At 52.8% G+C, this 15,797-nt stretch overlaps 6 protein-coding genes across 6 annotated transcripts; 1 reads left to right on the plus strand and 5 right to left on the minus strand.

The window, feature by feature from the left end:
- Positions 1–746: 746 nt before the first annotated feature.
- AYO21_03965 (hypothetical protein) lies at positions 747–3,778 on the plus strand (the record flags this gene model as incomplete). Its single annotated transcript, XM_022653938.1, has 3 exons — positions 747–2,037; positions 2,097–2,234; positions 2,658–3,778. 3 exons carry the CDS (start codon positions 747–749, stop codon positions 3,776–3,778), a joined length of 2,550 nt encoding a protein of 849 aa, XP_022513682.1.
- Positions 3,779–5,379: 1,601 nt separating this feature from the next.
- AYO21_03966 (hypothetical protein) lies at positions 5,380–6,482 on the minus strand (the record flags this gene model as incomplete). Its single annotated transcript, XM_022653939.1, has 2 exons — positions 5,380–5,863; positions 5,932–6,482. 2 exons carry the CDS (start codon positions 6,480–6,482, stop codon positions 5,380–5,382), a joined length of 1,035 nt encoding a protein of 344 aa, XP_022513683.1.
- A 414-nt stretch (positions 6,483–6,896) lies between these two features.
- On the minus strand, positions 6,897–8,711 carry AYO21_03967 (hypothetical protein; the record flags this gene model as incomplete). Its single annotated transcript, XM_022653940.1, has 7 exons — positions 6,897–7,122; positions 7,183–7,261; positions 7,312–7,714; positions 7,767–7,889; positions 7,940–7,970; positions 8,029–8,070; positions 8,122–8,711. 7 exons carry the CDS (start codon positions 8,709–8,711, stop codon positions 6,897–6,899), a joined length of 1,494 nt encoding a protein of 497 aa, XP_022513684.1.
- Positions 8,712–9,890: 1,179 nt separating this feature from the next.
- AYO21_03968 (hypothetical protein) lies at positions 9,891–11,999 on the minus strand (the record flags this gene model as incomplete). Its single annotated transcript, XM_022653941.1, has 3 exons — positions 9,891–11,549; positions 11,613–11,834; positions 11,970–11,999. 3 exons carry the CDS (start codon positions 11,997–11,999, stop codon positions 9,891–9,893), a joined length of 1,911 nt encoding a protein of 636 aa, XP_022513685.1.
- Positions 12,000–12,569: 570 nt separating this feature from the next.
- Positions 12,570–13,943, minus strand: AYO21_03969 (hypothetical protein; the record flags this gene model as incomplete). The annotated part of the gene is made up of 1 exon (XM_022653942.1): positions 12,570–13,943. One exon carries the CDS (start codon positions 13,941–13,943, stop codon positions 12,570–12,572), a length of 1,374 nt encoding a protein of 457 aa, XP_022513686.1.
- A 578-nt stretch (positions 13,944–14,521) lies between these two features.
- On the minus strand, positions 14,522–15,342 carry AYO21_03970 (hypothetical protein; the record flags this gene model as incomplete). Its single annotated transcript, XM_022653943.1, has 3 exons — positions 14,522–14,982; positions 15,056–15,221; positions 15,271–15,342. The coding sequence occupies 3 exons, from the start codon at positions 15,340–15,342 to the stop codon at positions 14,522–14,524; spliced, it is 699 nt and encodes a 232-aa protein (XP_022513687.1).
- Positions 15,343–15,797: the final 455 nt, after the last annotated feature.

Genomic DNA, 15,797 nt, shown 5'->3' on the forward strand with positions numbered 1-15,797 from the left:
TGAGGAAATGGGCGTGTGGACGCGTGGATTTTGTACAATGGCAGAATGTCATGAGCTGCTCAATACTTGACCGTAATTTGCTCCCACGGAGGACCAAAAGATCATAATGCGCAGAAAGGCGCGATGCTCACCAGCCACGTCAGCCACACCCACCGTCCAACTATGCGCTATCCACCCCGCCGCAGGCTGAACCCGCAACCCCCATCACAATAATGATCACCGCCGCAACCACCCACTATCACAATTCCTCTGGGCGAGGTCAGCATCGCCCGTCATTAGTCGTTAGGTGTCCGTTGGGTGCCCACTGACCCCACGAATTGGTTGGTCAGGCGCAATCCAAAGCCCTGGATCGTGCCGGCGACTTCGAACCAGACACCAACTGCTTCAGCCGCAGTGCCACTAAGTCGGGGCCAAACCAACAACAGGCACGGCGAGCTGGCGCTCAACGGTGTATCCGAGACAAAGCTCTAAGCCCTTGACCCCGGTTACCACCAAGCATCATCTGCTAGTCGGCGCTTCTCTTCCGTTGAACATCGACGCAAAGGTTGTCGTTATGTCGCGCAAGATATCAATGACCTGTTTCTCGGCTCCAGTAACACAGTCATCCACCTCTTGAAGTTCTCTTCGTTGCGATTATCAGACTCGGTGACTGAGAGTCTCAGGTGACAAGCGCCACGCCATCAGGCTGAGAAGCACTCTTATCAGCATCGACATTCCTCCGTTGTCTTCTCTTTGGTGTTACAATCATGGCCTCTGACGACGATTTGCAGGCTCTTGACACCCATCATGATGAAAAAGATTGGGAGTCGCAGAAGGAGAATTTCCGCATTTGTTACATTGATAACGGCATGACGCGCAAGGAAGCCGCACAGTACATGAAAGAACACTTCAACTTCAGCGCCACTCCCCGCCAATGGGAGCGCAAAATCAAGCAGTGGGGATTTTCAAAGTACGCAAATCGAGAGGAAAGGCTTCATCAGATTGCGCAAACCGGCAAAACCGTCTACGACGTGAGTCGTCCTGGTCGAAGACCTCGTTCGCATGTGGACGAGCGCGGCAATCTCCAACCACACGAGGATCGCAACCTGCGTCGTTTCGCCCGTCGAGAACTCAGTCGCTCGAGGTCGAGGTCAAGATCTGCTTCCTTTACCGACATGCCGCGTCCACAATTCAAACAAGAATTTTCGGATCCTTCTGCAAATGCCTCAATAGAGTCCCCATTTGACTTCAACCACCTCGATTTGGAAATGCAACGGAGTTCCAGCAACGACGGATTCCATATGGCTTCAGCACAAGCCGGCAGGGGACTGCAAACCTTCCAACCGCAAATTTTTCAAGGGCATGAACCTGGCGCGTACGGAACGTCTGCTAATCCCAATAACCTTCCTCTTCCCGTTGGCCACAATCAATGGGGTCAGACACAAGCAGATGGGACTCATCGATTCGGCGCTGTTGGTGCACAAACCAATTACACAGTCTTTCCGGACGATCCGACTTCCTCGCAAATTCCCCCAGTAGGCGGCGTCCCGAATGGCAGTCAGCGCTTCTCAGTAAGTGCAAACGACCCGTCATTTGGTTTCCCTATCACCGAACCCTCGGTGCCGTCATTATCAGCAGACTTCAGTCAGTACGTCATGGCTGGTACCGACATGGCGATGGCTCCAGGAATACTGCCCGAGGACATGATGACGGAGCAATCGAGGTTCAATAACACTCTACCAGTCCCTCTGGGCTCGGAGACATTAAACCAGACCGGTTTCGATAACAATCCAGGGATCCAGTTTGCTGTGGTGGATGTGGACTCGACACCAATGCTTGCTGCTGCCGATGCGGCTCCATTGCACCCTTCGCTAGGCATAGACGATTTATTTCTAGAGCCCGGCACGGGCAACGATGGCCCTCTCCAGAATGATGTGTTGCCACTTGTGGAGGATTACACTCGAGCTGTTCAAGCTGCAGCCCTCGGCTTCATGAACAGGTCTTCACACGACAATAGCATGGCTGCGGGCGACTTAGCCGCGGATCTTGTTCAACCAAGTAAGTATCGTAGCCATTGCGTTTCTCCCTTTAGGTTCGCTCTAACCTCCAAACGTCAGGCAGGGCATTCCTGGCAAACATGGCCGTCATCCTCGACAACTTTGCAAAGTCGCAGCAGAGATCTCTCCAGAGCATGAAGGATACCTGCAGGAACCTCCGACAAAAGAATGCACGGCTCATGCAGTTCATCAATAGCAGTAAGTGTGCATTGGGACAACCTTTGGACCACTTGAGACGGGTTAGGTACTAACTTCGGTTAGACAATGATATGCAGCCAATGCCTTCAATAGAGCCACAACAGAGTCGCTCATCTCTTCCCCCACAGGGCCCGATATACGGCAATATGTATACACAGAACTTTTGAGAGGACGGAGCACATGCCTCGCGATAAGGGGTCACGTGCTTCGGTGGCCTCGGCAGATGTTGTTTGACCGAAGCGAGTTAGTGACGGCAAGGCCCATTATCACCCGCACAATCCTCCTTGACCCTAAAATCTCAGACTCAGCTTATCATTCCGATCTTGACAACCTGACGTACCCGTGCTCGAGGCGGCGGCAAGTCCCCATTTCGACAAGGCTGTCGGCGAAAAAAACCTCGATATTTGCCATGCTTTGCATCAGAAACCGCACAACAGACGTCGTTCAAGATGTTGGTGATCCTGTGGGACCCTGACACGCTCCTCCACAAAACCATCGAGTTGTTAGGCTCCAACCTCATCCCTGCCTTGGAATCACCGGAACGTCTTGAAGCAATCCTGAAAGCTCTTCATCACTCTGAATATAGGACTTACACCAAGCAAATCAGCTCTGTGAGGGAAGGCCCAAATCCCCGACTTCTGAGACTCACCTCAGAAACCCACGGCCTCGAATATTTACAGCATCTACGAGATGTATATGAGGAGTGGCTCTCAGCGGGTCTGATAGAGGAAGATGGTCATGTGTTGCCGGAGTGTTTTGTGTTCCCCACTTCCACGAGAAAGCCGTTACGTGCACCTAAGGACCCCTTCGCGAGAGCAGGGTATTATGCCTTTGATATGAGCAGTGGCATCATGTCAGAGAGTTATCGAGCCATAGTTGCATCGGCGAACCTCGCATGTGAGGGGACAGACATGCTTTCTAGCTTTGACAATGGGCTTCCCAACGACATTGACACTGTCGTCGCCCTTTGTCGGCCTCCAGGGCACCACTGTGATGGCCAACGAGCAGGTGGCTACTGTTACATCAACAACGCTGCTTTAGCGGTGAGCTCATGGCGTTCGCATCAGCCTAATGCGCAGATCGGAATCCTGGACATCGACTTCCACCATGGCAATGGCACACAGGAGATTTTTTACGCCGACGCCAAAGTTCTGTATGTGAGTATCCACGGCAAAGACGAGTTTCCGTATTACACCGGCGAGGAAGACGAGACGGGGATAGGCGGGGGACAGAATATGAACATCAACCTTCCGCTCAAAGTCGGCAGTTCAATTGAAGAGTATCTGACGAAACTTGATTACGGTTTGAAGAAACTGGTGGAGCTCAAGACTGAGTTCTTAATTGTGAGTCTGGGATTTGACACGTTCCACGCCGACCCTTTAGGCCATTTTCAGATCCATACAGAAGATTATGAGACTATTGCAAGGACAACGAGGCAGGTGCTGAAGACAGTTCCAGCTCTTGTTCTTCTTGAGGGGGGGTATGTCATCGAGCATCTTGGAGCGAACATGTTGTCGTTTCTCAAAGGCTGGAACGCCGCCTGAGATCCACCGGTATATTTCCCAACCCTTAACGGCAACTAAGTCCATCCGATACACCACTAGCATATTCAACCCTCCACGCCAACCAAGTCCATCCGATATACTGCCAGAATATTTTTCAACCCTCAAAGCTACCAGTTTGCCTGGGCTCTGGCGTGATGGATGGTCGCCGTTAATCACGTAATGGAAGTGTCGAGCTTTACAAGATGTAGTGAGGGAGAAAGAAGCTTCGTCAGACTTGGTCCGAGGCGTCGGCTTGCTGTCTGCGTCCTTGGACGAGGACGACAGCGTCTGTACATGGAGTCAGCCACTATGGATGGGCCTGAAAAATGAAACAACAGAGATGGCCACAGTACCTGAGCGCGGACGATGACGATTTGCTTGGTGGGTTTGCCAAAGAGCGTACATGGCGATGAAGAACATGATCAACCCAAAGGAAATGCCGCTTATGACCTCGGGGGAGATGCGAGAGGCGTGGACGGACATGGTGTGTATTGTCTGGCTGGCTAATAATGCTAAGAAACAAAAGGGCCTTTAGCGAACTCAGGTCGACCAGAGTTAGAGAAAAGTCGCAGGCTTGCAGCTGGTGAGGGAACGAAGTTGGGAATTGTATCAGAGGGATCGAGCCACAAGATGAAGGGATGTTTGTCCCTCTTATTATCTGCAATGCATCCTGGACTGCAAGATGTTCCCGGACCGCAAGATGCTCCTGGACTGCAAGATGCTCCTGGACTGCAAGATGCTCCTGGACTGCAAGATGCTCCTGGACTGCAAGATGCTCCTGGACTGCAAGATGCGCCCAATTTGTGGCGGTGGAAGGGAAGATCTGCGAATGACATGGCGAGACAGATACTGAGAGCACCGCCCTCACCCTCGCCCTTAAGTGATCAGAGGAATAATGTCTGATGTTGAACGCAGGAAGATGCACGATGTATGAGGGAGTATTCCACAAACCTCTTATTAGTGTGGATGGATCCAATCGTCGGCCACGTTGGGGGCTCGTCAGCCCGCAAAGGAGGCGAGCTGGGTAAACCAGGATACGGGCGTGACGGGTATCCACAAACGACCACCTTGCTCGCTGGGCGGAGTCGCCAACACTACCGAGTACTGATTGGTTCCGGCAAAGAAGGCGTCCTTGCAAACATGCAAGTGGCACGAAACTAGATCCATGACCATCATGGTGAAGCAGGGGAGAACGTAAGAATGCATCTCATTCGCTGACTGAAGTGCAGGACGTGGCGATATTCAACGTTCTTGCCTCTCCCGAAAGATGCCCCCCCAGCCCTACCCCCATGGCTTCTGGCTTCTCACCATCCACCGAGCCGGTGGAAAAAATAAGTGGCACAGCACCCCATACTAAATACCGTTGTCAGACTGCATTATCCTCCCTCTATAGAATTCCAAGATACTTTTCTACCACCCTTTCTCAGGGATTATCGTCAAAAATTACTATCATTATGTTGCTTATAAGCTCGTAATTGTAACTAGAGAATAAAATCCACAGTTTCGTACCTAAAACTTTGAGTAAAAGACAAATTGACCCAAGGGTATTCTGGTCATTACTTCGCTGTGCCACTTATTTTTTCCACCGGCTCGCCACCCAATCATCTCCTGTTATTCTGCCTCATGCTCAAAATCTGCGCCATCCGGATAAAGATGTTCAAAAAGTCCAACTCGAGCGAGATGCTCTCGTTGACCACGTCCTTCCTCACCAATCCCCGCTCGCTCATCCTGGCATGGTGCAAGATCTTTTGCACGTCGTAGAGGGTAAATCCACCAAAGACTGCGAGACCGCCATACAGCCAGATATTCTCGGTCCAGGCGAGCGTGCGGACGGCCGTGGCGGGGAGAACCAGTGGCGCAAACCCAGAGATGGCGACGATGGCGACACCCGCAAGCAACGGGCCTCCCAGGTATAGGTACTTCTCTTGCTTGGCCGTGGCGCCGACGAACGCGATCGAACCCATCATGCCAACAGTGTAGAGTCCAGCGCGAGCCAGGATCGCAGGCGAGAGGAACATTAGCGGAGTGAGGATGGCGGCCTGGGTAACGTTGAAAGCTGTCCAAAGGGCATATTTTTGAACGTAGCTATTTCCATCTTGTCAGCGCAACATGTCCCTCTGACCTTGCAGGGTAAAGACAGAAAGAGAACTTACTTGTCAGGGTGCGTGTACATTGTGCCGTACATGGTGCCAATACTGGCCGCCAAACCCAGCCCGACCACCAACCACGGGTTCGTGGCCATCAGTCTGTAACTCCATCCGCTCGTGTGCAGTGTCCTGGCCGCAAGGCCTATAATGCCGACGCCGAGGCCGGTGTGCATAAACGTCTGATTCAGGTATTCCCGCTCAAAGGGCGGCATGCCGCCATCCTCGCGCGTTTCGCGGTTAAAGATGAAATTGGTGGCCACGATCGTTCCACCGATCAGCGCCGCGCCGTAGAGAAGCCGTTGTGTGAGGTTCCCGCTCGCGGCTGGGTTGGCGGGCTGGTACGAGGGCGTCTGGTAGCCGCGCTTGAAGCCATTGCGCAGAGCTGCAGACTTTAACAGTGACTGTGCGTTCGAGGCTGAGCCAAGTGGCCGGGGGTTGAAGAAGGTGTTTGACGATTTCGGAGAGGAGTGGAACGCCCGGACGAGCGTCGAGGGGTTACTGAGTGGTCGCAATGTGTTTGAGGAGACCGCAAAGGGCCTCCGGAGAATGAATGACATGGTGAATGTGCTCTTGTAACCAGAATGCGAGATGGGAGAGAAGTTGTGTGAATCGAAAGAAAAGAGAGTCGTTGTCCTTAAGTGTACATCGAACGACGCAGGCATAAAAGAAGCTTCGCCAGACAAATCCATCCCGAGGCGCCGCCACACCTCAATGACGCACAGGGTGATACGGGGTCGTTGATTGGCCAGGCAAAAGACCTGCGTCATCACGTGGGATGCGGATATTCTTGTCCGGCGCCACTTTTGTTACACAGCCGAATTCTCGATGTTTCCAGCAAGGCTTCACCTCCCTACCTAACTGAGTATTGGTACTATGCACACTTGTACACATGTAGATACCTCTCACTTCTGACGTACTGATATCTCTCTCATTCCTTGCCTGTTCAACCCCTCGCCTATTCTAAATTCACCTCACGGAATATACCTAAAGTCAGGGTGCTTGTGCCCGAGGTCCCGCTTCTCGGCGTCATTCAACCCCTCAAGTCGATGCGTCCTCCTCCCTCGCTCCCGCAATCTATTCTCACGCATATTGTACCCGATTCCAAAACTGGCCACAAAGAAGACAATGATCTGTGCGGACAGATTGATGGTGTGTCCAATAGGGTACCGGGGTCCATCGCGGACGAGGTAGGTCCATCTGTACGAGGTCAGCTTGTTTGACTTGTCAGAAATGCTGGAGCACGTGGTGGTCCCTTACGTGGCAAGGACACCTCCCAGAGTGCCAATCGACACGATCCACGCTGTTGCAACAGCACGCACTGCTGGGCCGGCAGAATCTGTCAAGTGTTAGCAGTGATCCGTCGAGCGTCCAAGCAACTCTGCATACTGTTGATTCCCCACGACAGAAAACCCGGTCCACCTGGGAATGCTCCCGTGGTGATGAAATACACGGCCATGTAACGGATCGAGGCATTTGTGCTCCATCGAAGGATAGAAAACCCGGCGATGGGGAGAAACGTGGCCACTGCGAGGTAGATGCCACGCCTGCGAGTCTTGTCGCTGATGTATGCGATCAAAATAGCCACGAGACACGCAGCCACGTAAGGGGGAACCGAGTACAGTTGCGCCTTGGTGGCGGTCCACCCGAGATCCGCGAGGATGGTGGGCATGAAAATAGAGAGACCTTGGACGGTGATGTTGATCAAAAAGAAACCGGCCGCGCACAGATTGTTGTTGATGTTGAAGATGGCGGCTCGAATGTGATGCCATTGAACCCTCTCCATCGGATCCTGTCTCTGTTAGCCTTGTGGTTCTGAAAATAGACGACCTAGAACAGCTCACAGCGCGATGCTCTCGGATCAGCCGTTCATGGGCAATATATCGTTCTCGTTCGGTGAGAAAACGACAAGTCTGCGGGTTAGACGGCATCAATGCTGGCGCAGCCGCCGAGATTATAACAGTAATCTAAAGCCCCGTCAGCCCAGACTTGCGGCAGAAATATTGCCGAAACCCACCAAGCCCTCGAAGAAGAAGATATTTCTCCAGCTAGAACACAAAATGTCAGACGACTGAATGAGTGCACATTCCTGGTAACAGCACTCACGTATGAATAGGAGTAGACTCAGTGCCCCACCGAGGGATACGACTGGGTTTCATTAGCAAAAGCCATTACTGTTTACCAGGGAAATATACTCACGACAGTGCGGTGGCGAACAAGCCTCCAAAAGCCCCCGCGAGGGAAGCGGCCGAGATGAAGATGCCAACGCGGAAGTACAACTCTCGGCGCTTGTAGAAGGTGCTGAGGAAGAACGAGATGCCAGGCATGGTGCCGCCCTCGAAGACGCCCAGAAACGCACGGGCGACGCACAGCTCGTTGAAGTTCTTGACAAAGGCGGTGCAGAGGGACACGAAGCCGAACCCAAAGACTAGACCGGGGATGTAAAATCGAGGGCCGATGTGTTTGAGGAGGATGTTGCTGGGGACTTCGACCAGGAGGTAGATGATGTAGAAGACGCTGAGGGCCCAGTTGAAGCGGTAGCCCACTAGGTCGAGGTCCTTGGCCATTCCCTGGATGCGAGCATTTCCGATGTTGGCGCGGTCGAGGAAGCAGAACAGGTACAGCAGGGTGACCAGGGGCACAATCCGCCGGTCAATCTTCCTCCTGATGGCCGTTTCTTCCTGTTCTGTCCAGTCGATGTCCTCGGTCGACGACTCGCTCTTTGTAGGATCCAGCTCAAAATGGTCAAACGCTTCCGCCTTCAACGTCCCTGTAGCAATTCCAGCCATATTGGATGCGAGGCGTGGGTTGGAGAATGGCGGCCTTTATGTTGTCGAGACAGCAATGAACGCGCGCATGAAAGACCACACGCGAGTCTTGAAGACGGGGTGATCTGTGAGAGTTGAGTATTTCAAAACGAAGCCCGTTCGAGATCTCCCCCAGACTTTCAATCACCGCCCCACATACCAATGCAGACTGCGGATCGTCCATCAAAGAGAGGACCTCCCCATGTCGCAGCCCAGGGCATGCGGCATAGATGAAAATGGTGTCGCATCCGGTGGGGAGAGGGAAAGCACACCGGCTGTGTGATGAAACGGGGTTGGGAGAGAGTCATGACGTTCGTCGCTGTGCTCGCTACCACCGTGTCAAGGATTCAGCATATGGGCCAAGGCCCAAATGGAATATTCCTCGCTGAGTGATAGGTTGCTCTGCCAAAGTGGCGGGTGGAAGCCAAGTGACAAGTGAGTCTTGGGAGTCTGGGGAGGTCTGGGTTTTTAAGGCGAATGGAAAAGCAGAAGAGGCGATCATTTCTTGGCCGAGTCCAAGGGAGGAGGGGTGGAAGAGTCGGTGGCGGAGGTGACTTGCAAGTTGTGTAGGAATAGGACCATTTGAAATGCTCCACGTGGGACCTGATGACCTTGTCCTCTCTCTCTTAGTGTCAGATAGGAGCCGGTTGAGCTGGGCCGGATCATCTCGTGGTAGAGCATCAACGACAAGGCTGTCCGCTTTGAGCTCGGAGCATGGATCCGGAAAGGGAAAAGGCATGACAGTAGAGGAACGAGCTAAAAGATTTCTTGGTCCGGGTAGAAGGGGGATACGAGGGACCAAGCACAGCTTCTCTTCGACAAGAATTGTTGCAGTTGTTCCCTTGGCGATGGATGCCTAGACTTCGGCAGTTGTTGATGAGGGAACAAGGTGATGCCACTTTTACATATCCGCTGCGTGTCCTCCACTTGGAAAGGATAGATCTGGCAAAAAGTAGAAACAGGCCGTTGATATTCCGGGTGAATGGTAAGCAGCTACTCCTTTGGATATCATAGGGCGAACAAGGACAAGTTGATTTTGTGGGGATGGTGGTAGCAGTACCAGTAGACATCGATGGGCAACAGACCCTCAGGCCACCCTGAAAAGAAGCCCAATTGGAAGAGCCCGAGCCTCATCCTGATCCTCCAGCTACTGACCCTCCGTCATCCATCCCGAAAGAACTGCACAACGTGGCTGGCCCCATCTTCCTCCCCAGCCTTGCCCACCACATCCCCGCCATATCGAAAGTATCCAGCCAGATTACCTTGTATCGGCATCGAATGCTTGGTGATCTCCTCTGGCGTCCCAAAGACCCATACTGTCTGCTGCCCCATCACGATATGCTGTAGGATGTGGCAGTGCATCATCCAAACACCGACGTTCCTCTCGGTGATACGTATGCGCCATACTCGCCAGCCATTCACCTTACCGGGCTCAGGAGACTGCAACGTGTACTTGTACAGCATGGTCGTGTCACGCCGTGAGCCAGGGTAAGGGACATTGTCAGTAGAATGCGATTCCAGCAGCGCCGTATGCGCTTCAGGCGAGTATTCCCCCGAGCCCGAGCCCATGTCCCAGTATGGCCCACCGTGAGCATGCATGGGATGCGGACCGTAGATCCCCGCCGGGTAAGAAGCAGCATTCTGCCACACAATTTCAAGCACCTCGCCAATGTGGGCTGGATATGTCTGTGACAGCAGGTCAAAGCCTCCGTTAGCAATTGCACGGCCGTAGTCTGGAGTGACACCATTTATGCTCGCATTCTGAAGAATCTCAACGAGATACGGTGTATCTGTTGTTGGCCCCAGAGGAGCGCTGTCGCTCCAGTATCGATTGTTCGAGATCATCACTGTGTTGCCGGAAGAGTTTTGGAGGAACTGTGAAGTTGAGACGATGATGCGCCGCGTCACTTCTGTTGCATTAGGGGGAGCCTCGTAGCCTGCCAAAGGGGGATTTTGAAAAGCATACTCCAGCCAATCCGTGACATTGGTTGGCAGTTCCAGGATCGGTGCCGTAGGGACGGGATCCGGACATGATGAATTTGAGGTCAAATACCGAGAGCTCTGGACCTGGCTAGACTCCAATGCTTGCGATGTCGACAGCCCCACGTCGGTGTAGTTGAGAATAGCCCAAGCAAAAACCGTATCTTGGCCTTCTCGAGTCTCGAATTGAATCCAGAATTTTGTCTGACCACCCAAGCATTGCAACTCGCTTGGCGATTTTGTTTGCAACAAGAAACTGAATCTTTGACCCGTGTCGACTTGTACATAAGGAGTCTGTACAGGGTAGACGTACAAGTTGTCTGTTTCGATGATGGTCAAATTGTCGTGCTGTTCAAGACCAAACAGCACCAAAGACAACGCAGTGCTGCCAATGACGCGTACTCGATATGTCTTGCCTGCCTCGACATTCATAACCCAAGGCCGACATGACTGGTCCGAGGGTCCTGGGGCGGAAGAGCCAGGGGCTATCCCACTCTGTCCGTTGATGAGTAACGACGTTGGATCCCCAGTCCATATCCAAGGCACTCCCGTCAACTGTGATTCGATTGTGTGGTCTTCTTCGGGGTAAAAGTCACCAATCTTCATAATTATCTCCTCGTCGTACGCGTATGGCGGCGGCACAGCATCCTTAACTATCAAAGCTCCGGTAGCCGTGATGGCTTGGAAACCTACATGAGAGTGGTAGAAGGATGTTCCAGCTTCGCTAGCACTCGGATGGAGCTCGTAGTCATAAAAACATCCAGGCGGGATCGGCCACTGTGAAGCTTGCGGAGCACCGTCAGCGTAAGGCGCCGCAGATAGTGCAAGGCCATGCCAGTGCTGAGGGTTTCATCAGTTAGCAAGCGGAGCTTTGCGAAACACAGTAGAAAACTTGTAGCTTACCATTGTTGTATTCACATCTGCGTCGTTATACACCCGAATCCACGTTGTTCGCTCAGGTTCGAGATAGATTGGGGGTGCCGGATATGTACCGTTGATAACGGTCGAGAGACGAGGCTGGCAGTTGAGCTGGATAGTGGCGAGGCTAACTCGCAGCACGATATCTGGAGTGATGCGGGCATTCTGCGCCTCAAACTTCTCCGCAACAGCTAAATGGGCAGTAAGCTGGCAAAGGAAAAGGCAAGCTTGTAGCCAGTATGAAAAATGGTAGAGCATTTCGGAGATGAGATCCCTACTATGGAGAGGAGAGTACCGGACTGAACACGCGACAGTGAGAGTAAGACCATTTGAAGACCTCACCTTGAGAGTGTTGAGGTCGGGAGAAGCCATGCTCAATACAATATTAACATCGCAATTGACTCCTCCATCTGGGATGCGCGTCGTAGCTACGTCAGCTATGGTCGAGAATTTGAATTGGGCTGGTCTTGTAACTGATATGATTTGTCGTTAGCCGGTGTCGTGAACGGACGAAGCACTACCTGCAAGGACCCGACGGCGAAATCGGCATAAGTTGTGTGATATTGTCAAAGACATCGCGGAGGTCCGAGACCAAGATGCCACGGCAACGGTGGTACAGAGATATATTCGTGGCACCTAACAATGTGGTTGTGCGAATTATATTGAAGGAGTTTGCAGAGTGGGGAGGCGATTTAAAGCACAGTGTCTGACAGCGAGATTTCCCCCCATCTCCTCTCTAAGTTGAGGGTGTGAACCACGTGGGACCTTGTCTGATGCAGGATAGTTTTCTGTCAGACGAAATATCACCCAATAGAGGGTACGGAGTGTGGAAGGGAGCCTTGCTGGTATTGCCGTACAATGCAATGACTACCTCGACTCTAACTGTATTTCTAGCATTTTGTATCTATAACGACATCCCCATCTAGTCTCGCCAATGTCGATTTACAGCTTCGGAAACCTGACCCTCAGGAATTGGCTGGGCCAGGCAACATCGACGCCCAACTTCCAACCCACTTTCAACACCCACTCCGGCTCTCTCATAAACTGCCTCGCCACGAGGATCACGTCCGCCATGGGCTCCTTGCCACCCTTGGCATCTGTCATCTCTTTTGCGGCGTTGGCTTCCTCCCCAATACTCTTGTCCGATGCTTTATCTTCAACAATATCCCGTGCCTGTTCGGCTTCCGTGATGAGGCCTACTGCACCAATCAACAGCTTGAGATGGTCCGCCTTCAACGTTTGACGGATCTGGTTGGCAATCTTGGTCTGGTAGTCCTTGGACGCAAACATGTTGATGCGCTGCTGAGGATGATTCCCGCCGCTGCTGACATCAAGAAGATCCACTCCCAGTCCAGGTAGCAGACGCGCAAGCTTGATGGTGCTCTCCACGTCCCAGCTCCCCAGCTGCTTGCCCAGATCTGTCTCCTCCAACCACTCGGTCGAGCTGACGCGCAGGAATAGAGGCATATCCTGTGGTATCTGTGCCCGCACGGCCTTGACGACTTCGACCAAGAGACGTGTGCGATTTTCAAAGCTGCCGCCGTACTGATCTGTGCGCCTGTTCGTGATAGGGCTGAGGAATTGGTGGATGAGATAGCCATGGGCGGCGTGGATTTCAATCACGTCAATGCCGGCCTGCACAGCCCTTCGCGCACTGTCTGCAAACGCTTTAACCACGTCTTTAATCTCCTCCACGGTCAGCTGCCTCGGAGGCCAGAAGCCGCCATCCTGCGCCAACCCTTTGCCATCCCAGCTCTCCTCTGGCCCACCCATCGGCCCAACAACATCTTCCGGCCATCCGTCGGCACTCTTGTCCGCGCGCACCGACGGTCTCTTGAGAGATGACGAAATCCATGGCGGCAGGGTACTCGCCTTGCGTCCGGCATGAGCGAGTTGAATCCCGGAAAGGGCACCCTGTGACTTGACAAAATCCGAAACACGCTTGACACCATCGGTCTGAGTGTCATTCCATAGGCCAGGACAATATGGGCTGATACGCCCGTTGTACTGCACGCCCGTTGCCTCGATAAACACCAATGCCGCGCCCTTTAGAGCGTAATGACCTAGTGTTGCGATGTGGTAGTCGGTAAGTTTCCCAATGTCCGGACCGGAAGAAGCAGTCGAGTATTGGCACATTGGCGCCACGATTATGCGGTTGCGCAGGGTCTTGGAGCGGATCTTGAGAGGCGTGAACAGCGTTGGGGTATCGGCAGATGGGGTAAATGGCGTCCCAGGACTTGAGGCATGGGCTGGGGTAAAGTATGGGATATTTGGTACCCCTTTGTTGACGAGGATGGGAGAGTCGGATGAGCCCATGGTTCGCGATGGATCAGCAGGGTCGTGATGTCGGGTGTCTCTTATTGTAAGACGGGCTGTCCGCCGATGAGTCGTGGTCTGGCTCTTTTAGGGGGTGTCAGATAAGGAGATTGTAGAAAAAGCAACAAACATCCAAGGTCAACGCTCCAGTCTCAAGAAGTGGTAATCTGACGATAAATCTTTTACGGGAATCTTGAACTTTTATAATTGCGCCAGACATTGAGAGAAGACTGGACCGGCGATAGAGGCGACGAAACGCCTTGCCGTTGATTTCTAAGACGATCGCGAAGACGTTGGGGAATTGCGAATTGATAGTGCGCTATCCGGTCAGACACCGACTTAACCGAGGCAACATGCCAGAAATGCATCTCCAACCGCTGACAATTGAGAGTTGGTGGTGTATCCCGTATAGGAAGATTACACGACGGTATATTCGGCCGCAGACCCGGCCAGGGGATAATGTGCTGCTACTGATGGGGTATGCGTCTTTGTCAATATTCAATTAACCAATCCTTCCATTGTGGGTGATATATAATGATCACACTCTTTAGTTGATAGCTCTCTACCACGCATCCTCCTCACCACGGCAACTCGAATCCCTCGCGATGCCAGAACTTGCCCGTGTCGTCGATTGTCTTCTGACTGACGATATTCACCCACAGTTTCCTTGCCGCCTCGTCGGGCTCAACTGTCTCTGGGGGCATCTTTGCACCCGGCAGCAGGTTCGTCCTCACATAGCCAGGATGCAGCAACATGACTGTGACGCCCTTGTCTTTCAAATCCATCGCCATGCTTTTGCCAATGGAGTTGACGGCAGCTTTGGAAGAGCGATAGGCGTAGTGTCCGCCAGAGCTGTTGTCGCCGACTGATCCAACGCGACTCGAGACGATACCGATCTTGGGCTTGGAGGCTTTTAGAATGTTGGGCAAGAGGGCCTGCGTCAGGAGGAAAACCCCAAATGTGTTGACTGCGAACGTCCGTTGAAAGACTTGCAGGTTGCTCGTGGTGAGACTGTCATCTTCACTGGAGGCGGCAACACCTGTTCAAACCCATCGGTTACTTGCGCTCTGATCCCTCCCACATAAGCATGATACAGAGAGGGGTTGCCACACCTGCAATATTGAGCAACAGGTCAACTGCTGTGTCACCGAGAGTGTCTTTGAACTTCTGGATCGACTCGGGAGAAGTCACATCCACTTCAGCAACATGAGCCTTCTTGGCTTTCAGTGCCTGGAGACCATTCCCGCTATCTCGATCGACGGCGTAGACCGTGTAGCCCTACCTGCGGCGTTATCTCGATTGGTTATGATACGGTGACCGAGCTAACCTCATCACAGAGTATATTGGCAAATGCATGGGCGATGCCGGAGTTGGCCCCTGTCACAATTGCAGTCGGCATCTTAGTGTTAGTAGCGTAAGGGGCGATAATAAAGGTTTCTCAAATGGTAAGTCGAGATCGCTCAAGATGGAGCATCAAATCCTGCCTGTCTGGGTAATGTTCTCTCCTATTCGGATTGGATTGTAACAACTTATGACCTGATTTTGACAACCCTCAGTTGAGTGACTAATCTCCCAGAGCCAGCTGGCCACACCCTGGCCAGACAAGGGAAATTGAGGGGGCGATATCATCGGCATGGTAATCTACAACTATGTGCCCTATTATTCAGGCCTACTCGGAACAGTGGCACGGGTTCTCCCAGGCTCGGAGCTGCCAAGGCACTAGTGACGGAACCAAGCCCGGACAACCTCCAGCATGCCCAGTCCCAAGGCCCCAGAGGCTCTTTCGGTCTCAGCCCAGGTGGTTTTCCCGGCATCTAGGCGCCGTAAGCCTCAAAAGTCCCCCACGATCCCCTT

Source organism: Fonsecaea monophora (genome assembly GCF_001642475.1).
Source record: "Fonsecaea monophora strain CBS 269.37 chromosome Unknown Scaff21, whole genome shotgun sequence".
NCBI lineage: Eukaryota > Fungi > Ascomycota > Eurotiomycetes > Chaetothyriales > Herpotrichiellaceae > Fonsecaea > Fonsecaea monophora.